This window comes from Lissotriton helveticus, chromosome 9, assembly GCF_964261635.1.
Source record: "Lissotriton helveticus chromosome 9, aLisHel1.1, whole genome shotgun sequence".
NCBI classification, from domain to species: Eukaryota; Metazoa; Chordata; class Amphibia; order Caudata; family Salamandridae; genus Lissotriton; species Lissotriton helveticus.
This window is the reverse complement of record NC_136070.1, coordinates 1,270,699,457-1,270,721,860: the sequence shown is the minus strand read 5'-3', so window position 1 is coordinate 1,270,721,860 and position 22,404 is coordinate 1,270,699,457. Positions and strand designations below refer to the sequence as shown.

The window sequence follows — 22,404 nt, the reverse complement described above, 5'->3', positions numbered from 1 at the left end:
TAAAATATTTACCCAATGCACTAAACAGATAAAAATAAAAACTGCAAAAATTTCTGTTTTAAAAACTCCATGTTATACTAACATGAATTACCATTAAACATTTGCAAGTATAAATGCAAGTCACTAATTTAAATTTTCAATGGACATTAGCCTAAACAAGTCATGCCTTCTTTATGTGAATTACATAAAATACATTTGAAAGGCAAAGCTGTTAAAAAATAATCCGATCTCTGCCAATACCAAATGAGTAACACAGGTGACTTCTATTTCATTAATTTAGAAAGTACTTTGACGAAGCTTATGTATATTTCACAAAAACATGGAGACATGAACATGACAATATTGTTTTCCGGATATCCATGTCACTAAAGTACCAGCGTCAAGTAGGTTGTAATTCAAAGAATCTTGCCAGCATCAATTTTCCAAGCAGTGAAGATTTCACAAGAGTGCCGATAAAAGGACGGAGTGAAGTCTTTTAATCAAACTTTGATGAAAGTGACACGAGATCGGCAATGATGACTTGTACTTGAGGTGCAATTGAGATGATGTGCAAAACAAAATGGCGTTACGTACAGCGACGCCGCCCCGCATGGCTCAAAGCAGACGATCGCTCCAGAGATTCTTGTGTAAATGCGGTGACGGTGGAAAGAACGTTACAGCAAGATCAGGTAAGCTGCGCGCGCTCTCCTTTAAACAGCAGAAAGTCAGTTGAACTGTCACCACAGTCTGTATGCACCCAAGAATACAAATAATTGCCGATATATGCCATTAAAAATAATGTGTCACAAATGTCTCGCCCGGTAACACGGAAATGAAGAGCCCAATTTTACGTAAGAAATGAGTTGTCGCAAAACGATTCTCTTCCAGCTCAATTGTTGAATACATTTAACCCCTTCCATGCTCATGACGGAACGGTTCCGTCATCAGCGTCGGTGCTCCGGTGCTGATGACGGAACATTTCCGTCATGAGCCAATATGATTTATGACCCTTCAGCACTGCAGCGAAATTCGCGCAGCACTGAATGATGTTGCACGTCATGTAAAAGTTAAATATTTATCCATTAGGTGGCAGCAAGTATCCATTCGCACACGTTTGTAAAGTGAAAGAAATCACACCACCGATAAATTGCCCTTCAGCTCGGTTACGAGGCTCTCGATCAGCTCCCTGTCATCCGAACTTGTAATTGGATCAGTTTTCATTCACCAACAGTTGTGACATGCGGCGAGATGCCCGCAGAATGCTATCTATCTTGGTACTGATGTCATGTAGATACAGGTGTCAGATAGGATATCGGCTAGTAGGAATAGTAACTTAACAGGCAGGAACCAGCTGGCAAATAAAGTTCGCATAGAAAGCCTCACGTCCTGACACACTACAGCGGGCGACAGATGTTTGTCACTGGTGGGGTCCCTGGTGTCAGGCTCTTAAATATGCAGGCTACTGCTTAAAGAAAGGTGCTTTACCTTAGTCCATTGTAGATTTCAGTTTCCATAAGGCAGCACCGGCAGGTTCTTCAGTAACGTCGCCAAATGTAATAAGATGAAATGATGAATAGGAAGACGAGGTGTAGCATTAGTAGGATGCTTTATTCATCAGATTTTTTTTATTTTTTTATTTTTTTATTTTGAAAGTTTTATATAGCGCGGACAAGATCTTTGCAGATATCAGAGCGCTTTACACAGAAAGGGTACATGAGGGAACATAGTCAAAACAATTAAGTCAGGGGAGCATACAATACAAATAAATGAGGGCACAGCCAAACATGTAAATCAGTGAATCACTAATACAAATAATGCAAATGTGCAACGGGGTCAGAAAAATAATACAGATCGGTGCCTTTTCTTAAGGTGACCTACTTAACAGTTCAGGTGTATTTTGCCATGAGGATAGCTTTTACTTCTTTCTTAAACAGTGTAGTGGACGAGATGAGCCTAGTTTCGGGGGGAATGAGTTCCAGATTCTGGGTGCCATTCCTGAGAAGGAGCGTTTATATGTTTTTTCCTTCCGGAATCTACGAGGTTTCAGCAGAAGATTGTTTGTGCCTCTAGTTTTTCTAGCGCCGCCAGAAATTGTCAACTTCTGAGTGAGGTAGCCAGGAGAGTTCAGGTGTATCGCCTTGTGTGTCATGCAGGCGATTTTCAGATGTATTCTGGCTTCAAAAGGCAGCCAGTTCAGGGATTTCAAGTCAGGGGTAATATGAGAGTGCTTTTTTGACCCAGTTATGAGCCTTGCTGCAGCGTTTAGAGAAGCTCTTAGAGGTGCGGTAGTAGTTAGCGGGAGTCCGCAGAGGGCGACGCTGCCATATTCTATTCGAGGGATGACTAGTGCTTGTACTGCGGTTTGGAAGTCATTGGCTGGGAGGAATGCTTTAAGTTTCCTCAGGGTATTGATTTGGAAATTCGCTCCCTTAGTAGCCTTGTTATGTTATGTTATGTTATGTTATGTTATGTTATGTTATTTAATCTTTTGTATAGCGCACGGCGACTCAAAAAGAGTATCCCGGCGCTTTTAGTAAAGGAGAGCTGCATCATAATAACATAACACGATTAAAAGAAGGGGAAAAAGCAAAGAAAACCAGAAAGGCATACAGAGTAAGGTCTACTGAGTAAACAGCCACATTTTAAGGCCATTTCTGAAGGCAAGTAAGCTGGTTGCTCCCCGCAAAGAGAGCGGCAGGGAGTTCCACAACTGCGGTGCAAGTAAACCAAAAGAGCGGCCACCCAAGCGGGCTCTCTTCACTCGCGGGACAACCGCCAGGAACAGGGACTCCGACCTCAAAGAGCGAGTCGGATGATAGAAAGTCAGTCTCCTTTGGAGATACTTTGCTCCCACCGCATGGAGGGCCTTATAAGCCAGGGTCAGAGCCTTAAAGGCAATCCGTTTCCGGACTGGAAGCCAGTGCAAGGTCTTCAACAGACCCGTTGCACTAGCCCGTCTATTTAAGCCAAAAATGGCTCTTGCGGCAGCGTTCTGCACCACTTGGAGCCGCTGCAGCAGATACTCTGGCAGGCCCAAGTAGAGGATGTTAGAATAATCTAACCTGGACCCAATAAGAGCCTGTACCGTCAGCTTCCTGTGCTCCTCAGACAACAGGGGAAGGAACCTCCGCAGCATCCTGAGGAGGCCAAAACAGGTGCCCGACACCTCGAGAATCTGGGATTTTAAGGTAAGCCCATTGTCCTACTTGAGCCCCAAGTTCTTAGCCATTTTGGAAGAACAAGACGGAGGAAACATGTCGATGGGCCACCAGGCCTGCCAGTTTGGCTCGGTATCACACCCAAAGAAGAGTACTTCAGATTTCTCGGAATTGCACTTGAGGCTGTTCAGTTGGAACCAATGGAAAACAGCCCCAAGGCAATCCCGGATACTCTCCCCGTCAAAATCTCCTCCTCTCTTACATGAGAAAAGGAGCTGGGTGTCGTCCGCGTAGCATACGATCTGGGCCCCAAATGACTCCGCCAACGCCGCCAAAGGAGTCATAAAGATATTAAATAGGGTCGGGCTCAGAATCGAGCCCTGAGGGACCCCGACTCCCAAAGGCGGCATTGCGGCGGAATCTGGCGAGGCCCAGACCGTTTGCCGGCGGCCAGCTAGAAAGGAGGAAAACCAGCCGAACACCGTCCCCCGCAAACCTATCTCATAGAGTCTCACGAGAAGGCCGTCATGGGGGACGGTGTCGAAAGCCGCCGACAAGTCCAACATCACCAGCATGGCTTTGCCCCCGAGTCCAGAACACCTTTAACAGTCTCTGAAACCTCAAGGAGCGCAGTCTCTGTGCTGAGATGGGGACGAAAGCCCGACTGGGTGGCATGCAGGTTCTCATTGGTCTCAAGAAAGTTGGAAAGCACCACCTGAACGTGCTTTTCCAGAATCTTCGTGAGAGCCGGCAGCAAAGAAATAGGCCTATAGCTGACAGGGGCCTTCGGGTCCAGGCCTGGTTTCTTAAGCAGCGGAATCACCATCGCCTGCTTCCAGGCCGACGGGACCACTCCCTGGCTCAACGAAAGATTGTTGATGTGTTGCTGCATGTTGAGATTGGTGTCGAGGGTTATGCCTAGAGATTTTGCTGAATCCACGATGGTGGGTTGGACATTGAGTGCAGTAAGGTGTTTAAGCCAACTTTGAGTGGTGGAGATCTTCGCTGGAGGTGATATCAGAAGGAACTCTGTTTTCAGAGCATTGAGTTTGAGATGGTTATCGGCCAGCCAGGATTGGGTGCTTCTGATCGTTGAGTTCAGGAGCAGAATGTCTTTGGGGGATTGTAATTTGAGATATAGTTGGGTGTCATCGGCGTACATGTGAAAGTGTAAGTTGGATGCTTGTAGCAAGGTGGTGAGAGGTTCCATCACTAAGTTGAACAAAGTTGGGGATAGTGAGGATCCTTGGGGGACGCCCAGCGTTACCGGTATTGGCGATGACATCAAATTGTTGCTCTTGAACTTCTGCGATCTGTTGTGAAGAAAGGAAGTGAACCACTTGAGAACAGTTCCAGATAATCCCATTCTAGTGCTTAATAGTTCGAGTAAGTTCTCATGTTTAACGGTGTCGAATGCTGAAGAGAGATTAAGAAGGATGAGGAGGCAGGTGTTGTTTTGGTCTAGCATTTGAAGTGCGTCGTCAATTATGTGAGTCATAGCAGTTTCTGTACTGTGTCCTGCTCGGAAACCTGATTGATGAGGATTGAGGAGATCAAATTGTTCAATGTGTTTAGTCAATTGTAGTTGTACGCATTTTTCAAGCAGTTTGGCGAGAGTGGGGATATTAGTGATGGGACGATAATTGTTCAGATCAGAGGGGTCTGCTGTAGGTTTCTTTAGTAAGGGTGTGACTTGTCCAACTTTGAGGGAGTCGGGTATGGTTCCTTGTTGAAGTGAGCCGTTGATAATTCTAGTCCAGAGTGGGAGAAGCAAAGGGGCAAAGTCTTTTACAGCGTTAGCAGGAAGGGGATCTGTTAGGTGATTGGATGGTTTCAAGGTGCTGAGCAGTTTGCCAATTTCCTCTTCAGAGTATGTGCCAAAGGATGACCATGTAGCATTGTTTTTTGGTTCAATGGGTGCTATGCAGTGAGGTTTGGAATAGAGGCTTGCGTCCGCGAGGAGATCGCTCTTTATGTTGTCAGTTTTTTGGATAAAGAAAGCGGAGAAGTCTTCACAGGAAGGAGCTTCGCGCACAGTGCTGAGTGGTTGGGGTTGTTCCTTGGATTGTGTTTTGATTAGCTCAAACAGTTTTCTCGGACGTTTTTTTGCTTGGTCAAGCTGGAGGCTGAAGAAGTCTAGTTTTGAGCGTTTTATTTTCCTGAAGTAGGCGTTTCTCTTTTTCTTCAGAGTTTTTAGGTGCAGTGCAGAGGGAGCTGATCTCCTTCTGCCATTCGCATGTCTCGTCTGTCCTCATTGAGACTTCCGTCATACCATGGGTTGGACATTTTAGTTGAGACTCTTTTTAACTGCATAGGTGCCGCCTCATTTATTATTGTGGACATAGCATTGAGGTAGTGGTCAGTCAATGATTGAACGTCCTCAACGCCGGGCGGTGGTAGTAGGAGATTGCAGCTGTTAGGAGACAGAGAGCTTGGGTTGAGATTTTTCAGGTCTCTTTTCCAGACTTTGGGCTTGGCGGATTGAGCCGGGTTGGATTTACCTTTCACATTGATGAAGAATGTGACAATATGGTGATCTGACCAGTCACAAGGTTGGATAGACTCTAGTTGGATAGAGTCCTCTTTGGAGATGATAAGGTCGAGGGTGGGGCCTTTCTCTTGGGTCAGGCTGTTGCATATTTGGGTGAGGTCAAGGGCATTGAGGAAACTTTTAAGACTATTTACCACCGCGTCATTGTGATCGTTCCAGTGGAGGTTGAAGTCGCCAAGGTATATTTGGGTGAGCTGCCGTCCGGAGTTGGTTGAGATCATATCCATGATTTGTTGAGAAAAGGTAAGGTTGTCTCTGGGTGGGTGGTAAATGCAGTGTAGAGAGCATATCGGTTTGTCCCCACTGATAATGTCTAGGCAAATGTATTCAAAGAATGTTGGGGATGTTATAGGGGTGGATTTGCCTTTCAGAACGGAGAGGTTGTTCCTGTGGATGCATGCGATTCCACCACCTATTTTGCCTGGCCTGTCAAGTCTAATTATGTGGTAATTAGGTGGAACCAGAATGTCCATTATAGGTGATGAGGCTTCAGTTAGCCATGTTTCAGTCAGAATGATTAGGTCAAGGTCCAGCGATAAGAGGAGATCAGCGATGGCGGCGGAATGTTTCGAGGCCGATCTGCAGTTAAGGAGAGTGCATTTGAGACCGGGTGTGTTGGGGGCGGTAGAGGGTTCAAGAGAGGGTTCAAGAGAGAGAGGGACTTTTCTAAGGTTATTGGGTTTGGAGGTTCTGCTGTTTAGTGAGGGGGGTCTAAGGGCATTTGAGTGTATCGTAGGAATGGAGAGATGTGTGGTGGATGTGTTATTTTGGGGGGTTGGGTCATACTCACGTAGGAGAGTGAGTGTGTCAAGGTCCGAAAGAGCGTTGCAGGGGCGACGAGGGCGGTTGTTGCGATTGCTGGCAGGGATTGAAGTCCAGTGTGAGGAGTGTCGAGTGAGAGAGTTACCCGAAGAGGTGGGGGACTCGTTGGGAGGGGAGGTGGAGGTGGGTGAAGGGTTGCAGGGGCGACGGGGCGGTTGTAGCGATTATGAACAGGCATTGAGGTCCGGTGTGTGGAGTGCTGAGTGAGAGTGTCAGCCGGTAGGGTAGGGGACATCTTTGGGGTGGAGGTGGAGGTGAGTGGGGGGTGTATGGGGTGTGTGGAGAGTAGATCTTTGATGCTGTGTATGTCTCCTTTGATCTGGATGAGGGTGGCCCTAATCAAGTCCAATGTGGGGTGAGAGATGGAGGTGGGGGTGGAGGTCGAGGGTGGCTGACTGACCAAGGAGTTGTCGGGCAGGCGGTGTAGTGGGCTGATGTTGGTGCAGGACTCCGTTATGTTAGTGTACAAGATGGTATTAGGAGGGGGAGAGTGTATGGGCGTGTTGGGTGTGGATGAGGTGGGTAGGAGGTTGGTGGTATGAGTGTGGTCGTGAGTGTGGGCGTTGTTGGTAGGCGGAGAGATCAAAGTGGAGGATGGGTGTATGTTAGTGGAGCTGGGGATGCAGGAAGGATAATGGGGGCTGAGAGTGGGTGGGGAAATGGTATTGGGGATGGTCCTGTTGTGAGGGGGGGAGTTAGAATAAGAGAAGAGGTGTGTTCTGCGTAGTTAGTTAGAGGGGGGTGGGGCTGAGTATGGGGGGATAGAGGGTGGGATTTGTCTTTGTGCGTGTCATTTTGGTGCGAAATGTTGGCTGTGATGTTCTGGGAGAGAGGCGTGTTAATGGTATGTGTGGAGGTCCGAGGTCCGGAAGGAGGGGTGGGGGTGCGAGTGTTGTGAGAGTTGGAAGGAACTGTGTCTGTGTTTGAGGCGTGAGTGATTGTTACCTGGTGCTGAACTGGGAGAGAGGTGTTATGGGTGGGAGCTGAGAGGTCTGGGGTGGTAGGTGTGTCACTGAATGCAGAGTGTGTAGCAGCTGCCTGGTGCTGTGCTAGGTTAGAAGTGTTGTGTGTGGTGGGATGGTAAGTATCAAGGGAGGACCCCACCAGGAGCAGCCCACTTGCTGCTCAGCCCGACTCTAACTGATCCTCACATTCATACCTAGCATTCCAACACTCCATTCACACGCGCACCAACATTCCACTCATACCACTCTGGCTGAGCAGCAAGAACTACTATGTTTAGCCTACTACAACGGGAAAATACAGTTTACTGATATGTAGATGTGCATAAACGGCCAAGGTTTCAGATTGCTCATGTGTGGCATTTTCATAATTTCAGTGGAATTATGGGTGGCTTTCAACGACTTTGAGTGACACTTTCTCGCGAGTGCAATCAAGTAATGAAAACGAGGAAAACATGTAAATATAAGAAATGATACCCATTTGAGTAAAAAAGTGAAAAGAAGATCCTGAAACTCCTGCAAAGCACACGAAATAGAAGGGCAATGAGGGACCCAACTGTACCAAACAGGTTGTTAGGAATGTTTGGTTGTACGGTGAGTGGTAGGGGTTCTTTCCCCGTAATTGCAGGACCAGTGTGCGAGGGCAGTAAAGAAGTGGATAAATGATCACACTCACACGCTGGTTGCTGTCTTGGTCTCTGACCCGGATCTTAAGGTGCAGACCAGTTTTATTCTCTCTCCCCTTCCGGTGCGGCATGTAATGACTCTAAGCGGTCTAGCTTACGCACGCCCACGCACCCCTACATCCGCAGGCCAGGCGTGGCCTTCGGCGTGAAATAAAAGAAGGACGCGCGCTCGTGCACGTCACTTCCGACCCAGACACTGATGTCGGTGTGTCCTCCTTGCTCCTGCACGTCCTACCCCCGCGCAAGAGCGTGAGCCCAATTAGGCCAGATTTGGGCCACCAAAGTAGGACAGTACATTGGCGACGAGCGGAGGGGGCCCAACCCTCGCCCGCACACCTGTGCACTTTCGGAGCGTCCTGCTCCGTCCGCGGTGCCTACCGCGTGTCTGCCAACTGGCACGCCCACGCACCCCTACATCCGCAGGCCAGGCGTGGCCTTCGGCGTGAAATAAAAGAAGGACGCGCGCTCGTGCACGTCACTTCCGACCCAGACACTGATGTCGGTGTGTCCTCCTTGCTCCTGCACGTCCTACCCCCGCGCAAGAGCGTGAGCCCAATTAGGCCAGATTTGGGCCACCAAAGTAGGACAGTACATTGGCGACGAGCGGAGGGGGCCCAACCCTCGCCCGCACACCTGTGCACTTTCGGAGCGTCCTGCTCCGTCCGCGGTGCCTACCGCGTGTCTGCCAACTGGCATCGCCCTGGCACTCTGGGACCTGCATGCCTGCTTTTGCCCTCACACCGGGGCCACAGCAACACCCATGAAGCAGCTGGAGCGGAGCGGGGTCAGCGGCACCAAAGTGCGCGAAGCCGGCTCGACTTCTGCGACACCTTGCCGTTTCTCACGCATCTCGCGTGAGTCGCGGATCGGCGCGACGACCTATTTTTGCTCACGCATTCCGCGTGAGGCTTGGAAAAACGCCTTGAAAAGGCCCACGCATTAAGGGTGAACTGTGGAATTCACTGGGGGTGTGCCCACTACGCCTTTGAGTGCCCTCTACCACTCTCCAGAGGTGGGGAAACCTCCAGGCCGGCTCGCAACGCCCCACGCCGCCAGTGACTGACGTCACCCGGGAAGGTGCACGACCTGCAACGCAACTACCACGAGGCGTCCCTGAGGCCTGCTGATGTCGCGACGGAACTGAGGTGAGCCACACAACTGCTACGTGGCATCGCAGAACCAGCGCGGGAGGGGAAATAGTCAGGAGGGACCCCCAGACACCACCCAGACGTCCCATCGCCATGGGGGACGAAGACACGCCTGCGCCGACCATCACCATCCCATTCCAACACGCCGCCACAGGGGTGCTATCACCGTTCAGTGAAGCGGTAGACCCATCTACAGCCTCCCCAAGATGGAAGATATGGCTTGAAAGATTGGAAAACTATTTTGTGGTGACAAGAGAGACGGACAAAGCAGTGAAACACTACGCGGGCGATGAAATATTTAGACTATTCAAGCACCTGCCCAACACAGGGCCAACGGATGATTATGACGCAACGGTCACTGCTCTGAACGGCCATTTTGATCCCCAACTGAATGTAGACTTCGAGGTCTTCAAATTAGGACAAGCACGTCAGAGGAAAGGTGAGACGATGGACCAATTCCATACCCGTGTCAGGGAGCTGGCTAGCTCCACCGATGAAGATCAACCAAAAGCCATTAGAAGGCAGATCATTCAAGGATGTCGAGACAAGACGCTGAGAGGGGCGATCCTGCGCAAACCGGGCATATCGCTGGAAGATATCTTAATTCTCGCCAGATCTCACGAGCTCTCAAGCGTCAGAGCCACCGCCATGGAACAGGCACTACACAAACCACAAGTCAAGACAGAGACCATCAAAGTAGAACGGGCGGATGCAGTACGGTTCCAACCACGTGGACCACCACAAAAGGAATATCGGAGGGATACACCTCGAGCACGATGTGGATACTGTGGGCATGAGCCCCACGCGGCCAAGGACTGCCCGGCTCAAGGGAAGACATGCGCAAACTGTGGAATACCAAACCATTTTGCATCGGTGTGCCGCAAAAGAAATACGTCAAAGACATTCAGGAAGTCACGGATGCCCACAAAGGCCGTCCGCCAACTGTCACTGACCGACACACCGCCAGCGAGAGCAGAGAAAAACCTACCCACAGTGTACGACGACTCGGAGTCAGAGGATGAAGAGGCATACATCGTCTCGTTCGCACAAGAGCTTAAACAACGACGACGGCCACAGCCCACGTGCATCGTGCAGATGGCGGGAAATTAGGTCAAGGCCATAATTGATACTGGCGCCACCGTCAATGTGATGGGCCTGCAACAGTTCACTAAACTACGCCCACGGCCTGATGTAATGCCATCCAAGACAAGAATCTTTGCCTACGGGGCGGACACCCCACTGCCCCTCAAGGGGAAAATCACAATACCAATCCAGGCCGACGAGTCACGGGTAATGGCAACGATCCACATCATTAACCGGGAGGCCGACACCTTGATAAGCAGTAACACAGTAGAAGACTTGAAACTTATAGCCTTTGCAAATCGCATAAGGGCGCATCAAATAGATGAACTTTTGGCACGTTTCCCCGAACTATTCAAAGGCCTGGGCTGCATCAAATGTGAGCCCTTCAAGCTGCATATCGATAGATCGGTCACTCCCACCGCATTGCGCCACCGGCGGATACCCTTTCACCTACGCCCACTGGTGGAGAAGGAACTAGAAAAACTAGAAACCCTGGGCGTCATCGAGAAGGTCACGGGACCCACGCCATGGGTGTCGCCCATGGTCATTGTAGAGAAGCCCAAGCAACCAGGCGCAATCCGTTTGTGTATCGACATGCGGCTACCAAACACCGCGATCCGGAGGGAGAGACATCTGACCCCTACCATGGATGACATCGTCGCTGATGTAAATGGGTCGAAGTGGTTCTCGAAGATAGACCTAAACGCCGGATACCATCAGTTGCCCCTAGCGGAGGAAAGTCGCTTTATTACCACCTTTAGCACCCACCTGGGGCTCCGACGCTACAAACGGCTGAACTTCGGCATCTCATCGGCGGCGGAGTTGTTCCAGAACACCATCCGAGAACTCCTCTCGGGACTGCCAGGGGTCATAAATGTCAGCGATGACATCCTGATACACTTCGCCACCGCATCAGAGCACCACAAGCACCTGAGGGATGTCCTAAAGAGACTGAGTACACACGGAGCAACACTCCACAAAGAGAAATGTCAGTTCTTCCCGCCCTCAATAGAATTCTTTGGTTATGTCTTTAACCAGGAAGGCATCCAGATTGATCCGAGGAAGTCTAAGGCCATCAAAGACGCTCTAGCGCCGAAGTCCCCGACAGAAGTGAGAAGTTTCCTCGGTATGGCCACTTACTGTGGCCGTTTCATACCGGGCCTGGCCACCCGGAGTGAGCCGCTACGAGCGCTGACCAAAACAGATACCCCATGGCAGTGGGGCTTGAGAGAAGACGAAGCATTCCAGGGGATCAAGGATGCGCTCCTGGAGAAGGCCACACTCTCCTACTTCAACCCTACGAAACGTACGGAGGTGATCGTGGATGCCAGCCCGGTGGGTCTCGGCGCTGTCCTGACCCAAGAACATGAACCCGGCCAGTGGACGGCATTAGCTTTTGCCAGCAAGGCTTTAACCCCGACTGAGACCAGGTATGCCCAAATCGAGAGGGAGGCTCTCGCTATTAAGTGGGCCTGCAGCCATTTTCACTTATACCTACAAGGCCACCCGTTTGTAATGGTTACTGACCACCAACCGCTAGTGTCCCTCTTCAAGGGTACTGCCCCTCACCCGCCACCTCGCATTGAACGATGGGTGATCCAACTACAATCGTATGAGATGGAAGTCACCTACTGCCCAGGGGCTAAAAATCCTGCGGACTACTTGTCACGCCATCCCTCACAACAAGAACCTGAACCAGCGGATGACGACTGTGAGGAGTACGCTCAGTGGGTGGCCCTCACCTCATGCCCGAACAGTATGACAATGGAAGACATAAAGGAAGCAGCAGCCACCGACAATGTTTACCGGAGATCACTTCAGGCAGTCCAAGACGGATCATGGGCTGAATACCTACGCCCACCCACATCCTGGGCCGCAGAAGACAAAGAATCACTCATGAAATTTTGGCGAATACGGCACGAGTTGAGCGCCACGGACGATGGAGTGCTGTTAAGGGGATCATGGCTGGTCATACCCCAAAGCCTGAGACACCGGGCGGTACAACTCGCCCATGGAGGGCATCAAGGCACGACAAAAATGAAGGCGCGCATGACGGAGAAAGTATGGTTTCCGGATCTGGAAATCAGGGTGGAAGAATACTTGAAAAACTGCATGGCTTGCCAATTGACGAGTGACCCGGAGAGACCCGTGCCAATAATTACGGAAGACGCCTGTACATCCCCCTGGACCAAAGTTAGCGTTTGCACATGTAGGACCGGCGTTGGAAAAGATCTTCTCCATGTTTGGTTACCCATCGGAGATCCGGAGTGACAATGGGCCGCCTTTCCAAGGGGCTGAGTTTACCACGTTCCTCAGGACAAGAGGAATTCAACACCGCCGTATCACCCCTCAGTGGCCCCAGGCAAACGGAGACGTGGAGAGGTTTATGCGGACTCTTCATAAAGTGTTCCGAATCGCCTTGGTGGAACAAGCCGATCCCGAACAAAGACTGCACGAATTCTTACGGGAGTATCGGGGCACTCCCCACTGCGCAACACAAATAAGCCCATGGACCCTGATGTTCCAAGGACCACGGAGAGACCTCCTCCCTACTGCCCCGGGCTGGACACCACCCCCGCCCGACGCAGAAGAAACCCAGGCACAGAGACGACAAGGGAACCAGCGTATCAGCACGCACAGAAGAGGCAATCCAAGGAGCTTAAGCCCGGGCACCCGAGTAATCATCCGCAACAGACGTCCCGGGGGGAAGTTCCAAACCCGATATGAACCGGGCCCGTGGACAGTGACATCAACAAAAGGCACCATGGTCATGGCCCAAAAAGGAGAAGAGGAAGTATCACGAAACACCTCGTGGTTCAAGGCCCTCCAGCCTAAGTCTAGACCACGATCGGAAACAGCAGAAGAGGATAGACGGCCAAACGGGGCGGCGACTTCTGGTGAAGGCAACACCAACCCCCCAGAATGTCAAGCGGAGGAGCATGAATCCACTGTATTGTCCCAAACCCCGGCGGCTGTAACCCGGGACACTCATCAGAATATTGAAGGTGGCAGGGGCAATGCCCGAAGATATAATCTGAGGCCCAATCCACAACCGAGCCAGAAATTGAAAGACTATGCCTGCCTGCTGAGGCCCTGAATCTGTCAACAAGGGACACACAAGTACCCAGGCATTTAAAATGTTATAAGACTGATTTTGTTTCTCATCTGTTTAAAAAAAAATTGTATAGTTTGATAGGGATGTAATGACTGTAAGCGGTCTAGCTTACGCACGCCCACGCACCCCTACATCCGCAGGCCAGTCGTGGCCTGCGGCGTGAAATAAAAGAAGGACGCGCGCTCGTGCACGTCACTTCCGACCAAGACACTGATGTCGGTGTGTCCTCCTTGCTCCTGCACGTCCTACCCCCGCGCAAGAGCGTGAGCCCAATTAGGCCAGATTTGGGCCACCAAAGTAGGACAGTACACGGCACACACAGGGTTACAGTTTGGGACCCCCTCCGTGAAACAGCAACATGGGGTTGCCCACACAACCTAACAATCCTCCTTTGTCATGAATATGCAAAAGAAAAACAGCAACGTCAAAAACGACTGACTGGACGAGGAGCCTAGCTCGCGACCGGGATGGCCGCGCTTTAGCTCGGCTCCGTTCGCCCGCCTGTGTTTTTCACATTTATCCTGCATTTATCCTGCCCCGGGAAGGCCCCCTTGCTGTGTGGTGCTATTACGACGCACTGCAGGCACTTACCACTTGTTCCGGTTGTCCTGACTGCCGTGGATCCGGTGCAGTGCCCCCCGATCATTCCGGGGACTCGAGATCGGACTGGCCTGGTTCTTCTTCCCGGCTCCTGGGCCGGATGCAGCCTGCGGGCTTGCCCTTCGGGGCGCGCTGGAGGTGATCGGAGGACCGCTGTTCGTGTGAGCCGGAGGTTCCTGGCTGGAAGACTCCTGTGTGGCGGCGGCCTTGGATGGTGGCGCTGCCTTTCATTGTGGGGGTTCCTCGTATGTCCGGCTTGCTCCCCCTTTGTTCCCCGGTCCGGCCATTTTGTTTTTGCCGCCCGGACTCGGAGAACGGGACCGGCGAATTTGGGGGGCCGGCGAATCCCCTTCTTCTGGTGGCCCCCCTTCCTGGCCGGGGTGTTCTACTGCCTGTCGGCGGGACTTCATTTGCTTGACTGCCGCCCCGGCGGAGGTTGTTGGCCGCGCGGCCTGTTCGGGCTATCAAGATGGCGGCCGACCCCATTTGTTTGGGCCGTGCCTGGACGAGCGCTGGGGGCCCGCCGCAAGGCCCGGGTGTTGGATACTGTAAAGGTTTTCCTGCACTTAAGGGGATCTTAAACTTCCTATTCTCCTGGCGGCTCTCGGTGGCCACGCCTCTCATGGCTTTGGAGATGGTTCCTCACTGCGGGCCTCCCGGGCCCCCACGGCCGGAGGAAGTATTGATGTCGCGGGGTGTGGCTGGAACTCTCCTGGCGGACTCGGCCCCGGCTGCAGCCCCGGAGGTGCGCAACCTGATGGCACCTTCTCCTTCTGTGCTGCCTCCTCTGCCCCTGGCCCGGGAGCTGGATTTTGTTTTGCCGGACCTTCATGATTCTCCTGGTCCCTCTCAATCACCACTGCCCGGTGATGTCTCCTGTGCTGGCCCGGATGGGTCGGTTTCTTTGGATATATCCTCGGAACTGTGCCTGCATCGTTTGCTACATTCTGAGACTTTCCTGGATCTTCCGTGCTTTACTTCTTGTGACTTTTTTGGACTGCCGTTGGACTTTCCTGCTGTCTGCCTTCTGTTCTTTGTGGCTGGGTCCTCGTCGGATCGGACCTTTTCTGCTCTGGATAAAAAGGGACAGGGCTGATAAACACTGACTTTTCTATGCGGTAGTTCATGCATGGTTTGGATGATCTTTGTGTCCTGATATGGTTCTGTGTAACTGGTTCGTTCTCCTGGACTTTGGCCTGACACTCTATGGCTTCCCGAGGACTTGGACCTTTAACCCAGGCGGGTGGATGGGTGCGTTTACTCCTGTCTCCGGCCCTCCCCCGTGTGTGTGTATGTATGTCTTTAATCCCTTCCTTCTTTCCCTTCCTTCCCCCTTTTTGGTCTTTTAATTCCGACTTTTCTGGCTCCACTATATTTCGGGTTCTAATTAGGGCGACAGGCACGCTGCGGGGGGTAGGCCGTAGCCTTCTGCAGGGGTGCAGGGTGGGCTTAGGGGAGGGTGGGGGGGATCTGTCTGTGTCGGGGGGTCTTTTTCCCCCCTTATTTTCCTTTTTTTGTTCTATGGCTCTTGTGTATTCACTTTTTCGGGACTCTGTCACCTCGTATCTCCCCCGGGGGTTTTCTGTTTTTCTTCCGGTGTGTGACTGATTGTGGTTCGCTGCTTATTTTGGTATCGTGTTTCTGTTACATTGCACGCCGGTTTTTTGTCCTGTTTTTCCCCTGGGGGTGCATGATCTGGCGGGTGTCCCTTTTGTCGTTCCTTTCTCCCTCTTCCCCTTCCTCCTTTATGGAGGTCCCTTTTTTCCGTTGGGGTGCATATTGTATGTTTTAGTGATGGGGCTTTTTGACCACGTCTTCTCTGTTCGGGTGGGGGCGGTGGTGAGTGGGCGCGGTTGACTGATGCCACTGACGCTACTTGATGGTCTGATTCTGTTTTTGTCCTTTGCTTGCTTTGATTATATGGCTTCATTTTCTTACGCTGTGATTATAAAATGGCGGCTTGCCGCGGTCCCTCCCTTGTGGTCTCATATACGGCCCGTTATTCCTTTGTTCCCCTCCCCGTATTAGAAAATTAACCTTTATTATCCTGTTCTTGCTGAACGCTCGATGGCTTTTATTGCTTCACCGGTGCTCCTGATGTCATATCCTGTGCAGATCTTCTTCTCGTGTGCTGCGGTTTTTTGACCATTCTGTTGTGGCCAGCCCGTGGGGTTGTAGGCCCGTATTTGTGAGCTCTCATTGTTCAATAAAGGTTTTAAAAAAAAAAAAAAAACGACTGACTGGGCTAAGAAAAGAAAGAGAGAGAGAGAGAGAAAATAACACTTAGTCCATGACAAAAGCTCTCAGTCGAGACGACACCGAAGGATTGGCCCGGAGATGATATCTGCGTCCTCCTCGACGTTCATCCCCATCTAGGCAGACTTCAGCTCTGGGTGTCCCCGGATAGATGTCACAGGGCGCACTGGGTAGAGATCCCTCTAGGCCAGCTTGTGGCCGGTCGTTCTCGGTGTGGGATTCGCAGGTAGACTCGCCACCATCGGCATCTGACGTCACCACACTCGGAGGCACAGGACTTTGATACTTCTTGAAGTGCAAAATGTTTCTTGTGATTGTCTCACTGCCTTTCTGCGCGGTGACCATTGTCCCTTTTACTGCCTGGACGACCCAGGGGTCAAGCTCGAATGGAAGTGAGAACTTTCCTCATGGATGTCGATTTTTCACCACCACCATGTCATCTGCTATCAACGATCGACTCTTGGCATGTCGCCGTTTGGACATGTGATCATTCTTGGCACGCCGCTTCCGCAGTCATTCAGCAACTTGATCACGTAAGTCAGAGGATGGTGTCACATGAGGGAAAACATCTTCCAGTACCCATTAGTTGCACAGCGACCCAGGGCTGACTATGGTCGTAGAGTGAGGTGTTAGTCTGTACTCTTTCAGAAAAGTGTACAAGGCGCATTCCATGTTTTGTTCTCGGGCGACAGCTATTCTCAGGACTTTGTTCAGAGTGCGCATGAACGTTCTGCTTCCCCATTGGCCTGGGGCCACCGGGGTATGATTTTCTGGTGTCAAACACCTCAGTACTGCAGGTATTCAGTGAATTTGTGGCTAGAGAATGGTGGTCCATTGTCTGTGCGCAGCTCCCTGATGAGCCCATAAGTGGCCATTATCTTTTCCATCTGAAGTATGGTGTTGCTTGCCATGGTTGAGTCTAGTACCGCCACTTCGGGATATTTGGAAAAATCATCAGTGACGACAAGCATGTGTCTGCCATCAGGTAGGCTGCCAAAATCAGCACTCGCCCTGAGCCAGAGGTGGGGAGGTATGTCTTCCATCACAATCGGTGCAGGCGGTTCAGCTGGACCAACAGCTTGACAGACGGAGCATGAGCGGACAGTCCGCTCTACGATATTGTCCAAATCAGGAAACCATACCTTGCTGCGCAGACGTGATTTGGTTTTCACTTCTCCTTGGTGAGCGACGTGAGCTAAATCCACCACTCGCTGTTGCAGTAACCTGGGAATGACTAGACGACTACTTCCCAACAAACACCCTTCCGGAGACACAGCCAACTCCGAGCGGACGTTGTGCAGAGCCTTGAGCGCCGTTTGTGCCTCTTCAGTTCTGCATGCCAGGTTCTCAAGAATGAGATGCCACCTTTCCTATGCTACAGCCAAAACTGCCACCTCGCAGCACTCGTCCAGCTTGGTTTATTGTGTTTCTATCTAGGACCCTAATTCAATATTTCTATTTTATGCCCTTGTACGGTTATAATAAATAATATCCTTACAAAGGCATAAGAATCATATCCATATTAAGTCGTATCCCATGCAGTCCACATTAAGCAAGGCTACTTCCCCGGACTCCTAGAAAGCACAACGAGCTCTCTAAACAAACCAAACCTCCAGCAACCTGGGAAATCCCCCATGCTTTTGTTTTGATTAGTCCTAGAACTCCTGTGAGCACTGTAAGAACGGCCAGTTCTTAGTGACATTTTTATTGATGTCTTATGTCCAACCTTACGTCAAACCCGGCACCTTTCAGGTATAAATATACCAACGTTGCCTTAAGCAAACACACAGTGGTTTTGGAGCCGAGCGGCTATCTACTTGCCCGAGAGCCCAGCTGATGCGAGAGCCCACAGGCGCCGCCCCTCCCTTTTGACGCACTGAGAGAGACGCTGTCTTTTTTCCTGCCGAGAAATCCAGCTCCGGTGTTTCCAGATACCCTCGCGGGTTACTGGGATATCGAGTCCTGAGAGAGAGATACCAGACCTCCTGCTTTCTATTACTGTAGGAAGGTAGATCCCTGACTATGGTTGCCCCCAACTTTTTGCCTGGTGTTTTGCTGGTTTTCTGACTTAGTTGACCTGGGGCCCTGCTAATCAGGACCCCAGGCCCACTGCTCTCTCTGTTAAAATGGATTCCATGTACCCTAGGTACATATCCAATTGGCACTGGGCCCTCTCCAAGTCCCTGTACCCAGGGCTGAGGTGCACCCAGAAGTCTCCCAGGGGCTGCAGCATGTATTATGCCACCCCTGGGCTGACTAACTAAATCTGACACAACTGGCTGCACGACAGCTGGGGCAAGGTGGTGTACTCACCCTTTGCTTTAGATATAGTATACCTATATCTAACCCTAAAATGGACACACAGATCTCCTATCAGTCACTCCTATGGCAGGCCTTAACAATCCTGGAGGCAGAGTGCTTGGAATCGTGTGAGATGGTGCTCTGGCATGAGCTGAGCCTGTCTGCGGCTTTCGGGATCCATCCCTTAGCCGTTTCCATGATATCGCATACCATATACTCTTAAGTGCATTATAATCCTCGCGGTTATATGCCAACTCTGGTATCGCTTTATCAAAACATGTCGAGTAAGGTGTCATACGAATTGGAATACTAACCCCTCGCCAATTCTGGCGACGGGGTTAGCATTCCACCCTTCTAGAGGGACACGACATGCCTGTAACCTATAACCCCGGTTAAAGTCAAACAGAGCCTCAGCTCCACAAAATGGATGCTGCCACCGAGACACAAGTCTGCCCTCCTGCTGCTGGGAGTCCTCCCAGAGCAGGAGATAAGGACAAAGGGTTTCCTGCCAGGGGCGGTGCCCGCACCGTCCCAGACAGGGTTTTGTGTATTGTAGGTAGGCAGGGCTACAGAGGAAGGTGACTGCACGTGGCACCCCGGTGCTCACTGTGCATAGGCCGGCTTGAACCAGTTCCAGGGACACTCCAGACCCTGTGCTGGGGAAAAGCCCGCCAAGGAAGTGGGTGTAACCACCCCCCTCCTGGTCCCACCCATAGGGCAGGACCTAGTCGCGTGCCAGCCCCCTTTTCCCAGATAAAGGTAGGGACTGCCCCCTCCCAAATCAGATCATCTTTGAATCCTGAAACTACTTTCTACGAAAGGAACTCAAGACTTCTTCCTAAGATTTCTCCCTTGTGGCTAAGGAGTAGTCACCCTGCATCCGCAGGCACCATCTAAGAACACTGCGGTCTGCTGCACGTCCTTCCTCCGGAATCCGACTGCCCAGCTCGACGAGAACCGGCTTCCCTGGCACCTCTGACCTCTACCCACCTCTACAGCCCAGCTGAGAACCGTGGGTGCGACGAGACCTCGAGGGACCGGCTATCTGCAAGACTGCACGACTTCTTTCCAGCAAGCCCGCCGGGTAATTTCCTGGTGAGTGCTTTGGGGTCCGAGAAGCCCCGACCCTGAGCAGCTCCAGCACCGAAGTGCAGCCTCCCAGCATCTCCACGATCTGCGTGGGGCCCTTCTGCTTTTTGCTGCTCACCGCGTTGTTTGGCTACTAGCCCGCTGGCTTGTGGCCTTCTGAACGACGCCCGACGACATTTCTGCTGCTGGTCTGGTTGCTCCAGGCTGGCCCTTGCTCCCTTCCAAAAGAGGAGCACCCCGGACCCTCCTGGTCCACTCAAGACGCCATTATGAGTCCACCGCGTGGGCTTGAATTAGCCAAGGCTTGTTGCCCAATCCTGGGTGACTTCGACGCCGACAGCTTCAACCATCGTGGGGCAGCTCGCCCCTCCATCCTGGTCGCCGACAACGCCTCCTGGTCCGTGAGATCTGCAGAGCACAGCGTCGCCCACTCACCTAGTCGAGGTGACTACCATCCGGTGCCCTCCTGGTGCCCACTGACTACTGGCTAGTAGTCACGAACTTGGTCCCCTCTGCTTTCAGGTGTCAGGCTTGGATCACTCGAACAATCTTCACTGGTCGCCTGCCAGCAACTCCTTTCTTCCAGGCTCCTGGTCCGGCAACGAGGATTCCCGACGTCTTTTGAGACCTATGCAGCTGCAGCCCCTGGGCTAGGTAACTTCGGCACTTCGGTGTCCCAGCATAGCCTCACTATCCAAGGGTCAGGATCCACTGTCGTTTTCTCCCTACCAGGTCGGGTTCGCCCGTGAACACTAACTTTGTGAATTCTAGCTCCCATAGACTTTGTCCCGCATCCCGCGTGAGAGTGCACACTCTGCACCCGAGTCCCCTGGGACTCCTAGTAGTAATCTAACGATTCCCTAGTCCAGTCCTAGCGATTCCAAAGCCTATTAGTACTGTTACTTACCTGCTAGTAATTCGCATTCCACTTTTAGAGTATATGGTTTTTCGTGCCCCTCGGGCATTTGTGTATACCGTGCTAACTTAAGTATTTTCGTAAGAGTTTTGTTGTGTGCCTAGCACCCTGTCCTCATAAAGAGTACAGGGTTGTTGTGATTCTAATAAATACATTGTTTATTTTCATAACACTTGTGTGGTGTCCTTTCACTGGGTGTTCAAGGGGTAATGTGATGGTAAAACAGCTGGCTTAACACGCCCTCTAGAGTCTTAGCCATAGACTGCTCGTATCCATGCTACTAGGATAGCTGGTCTATAAGGTTGACTTACAACCAATCATCAATAAGGGTTGTTTGGACTGATATATAGTGATCACTAGAATAGTGAGCACTGCACATCAGGCCAACTTCTCACATTGGTGAGCAGCGGTTGGGATTTGAGCTTGCTGTTGTTTTACCACACATGCCCTAAGAATATCTTGTGAAAGATCACATAAGTACTAGAGGTACATATAACTTAGCTTAGAATACTCTGAGTTCTACTGAACCAGCTGTTGTAGCTCCTAGGGCCTAGCACACCCTAAACTACAACTCTAGCAAGGGATCAGTAGGCAAACACATAGTGTAGGTAAGTGCACCACTTACACCTCACTAGAAAAGCATGTCTACCCAGGGAGAATCTACTGAGACTCCCCTGGTCAGTGTTGACCCTCCACAGGTCACTTCAAGATATGCAGCTCTCAGTTTCCAGGAGATGAGACAGATCTGTGTCTCCAGGAAACTGAAGCAGGGGTCTAACCCCACCATTCCCTTTCTGATAGGTCTCTTAGAGACATATGATGCCAGAAAGATTTCTCAGTTACATGAGAATATGCCAGCCTTAGAGGGAACCTCTGGGGATCCAGACCTCCCCAACACTGCTACTGCAGTTGAGGAGGAGGATCAAGAGGAACTCTCTGGGGATGAGGTAGACAAAGGTCTTGAGGTAGTCAGAAGGCTAACCAGGGCCAACTTAGACTTACTTGGGCTAGGATCTGGGGGACCCCCAGTACTAACCCGAAGTGGGCCTAACCTTGGAGTTAGGAGAGATAGATCTCTTTCTAGGGACTCCAATAGATCTCTGCACTCTAATGCCTCTTCCCAGAGGAGAAGGAATCCTCCACAGAGGAGATTTACTTCCCCTCAGAGAATGGAGCATGAAGCTAGGATGAGACAAGCTGAACTGAGGATTGAAAGGGAAGAACTTGCCCTGGCCAAAGAGAAGCTTGCCTTTGCTAGAGAGCAGCAGATGAGTGGGCTAGCTCCCACTGGTGGCAGCAATCTCCCAAGAGATAGAGAGAAGGGTTTAGATACTAAACACCTGACTAAGATAGTGCCCCCCTTTAAGCAAGGGGATGATATCCAGAAATGGATGGCTGCTCTGGAGAGGGCCTGCACTGTGCAGTGCATTCCCCAGAGTCAGTGGGCAGCTATACTGTGGCTCTCCTTTGATGGTAAAGGTAGAGATAAGCTCCTCACTACAAGAGTAGAGGATGCTAACAATTACCAGGTCCTGAAGAATACACTGGTTGATGGGTTTGGTTTAACCACTGAGCAGTACAGGTTGCTGTTCAGAGACACCCAGAAAACTCAGTCTCAGGACTGGTCTGACTTTGTGGATTGTGCCACTAAGGCTTTGGAGGGCTGGTTGCTGGGTAGCAAGGTTACAGATTACACAGGATTGTATAATCTTATTATGAGAGAGCAAGCCTTAAATAA

The 22,404-nt window shown here is 51.2% G+C and overlaps 1 protein-coding gene across 1 annotated transcript in view; it reads left to right on the top strand.

The window, feature by feature from the left end:
* The first annotated feature begins 380 nt into the window (after nt 1-380).
* The window catches only part of LOC144782458 (NUAK family SNF1-like kinase 1), a 345,063-nt gene continuing 323,039 nt past the window's right edge, over nt 381-22,404 (top strand). Inside the window, exon 1 of the mRNA XM_078661835.1 lies at nt 381-668. Within this exon, the coding sequence (XP_078517961.1) occupies nt 543-668 (126 nt within the window). The 5' untranslated portion in view covers nt 381-542. The remainder of the gene's footprint in view (nt 669-22,404) is intronic.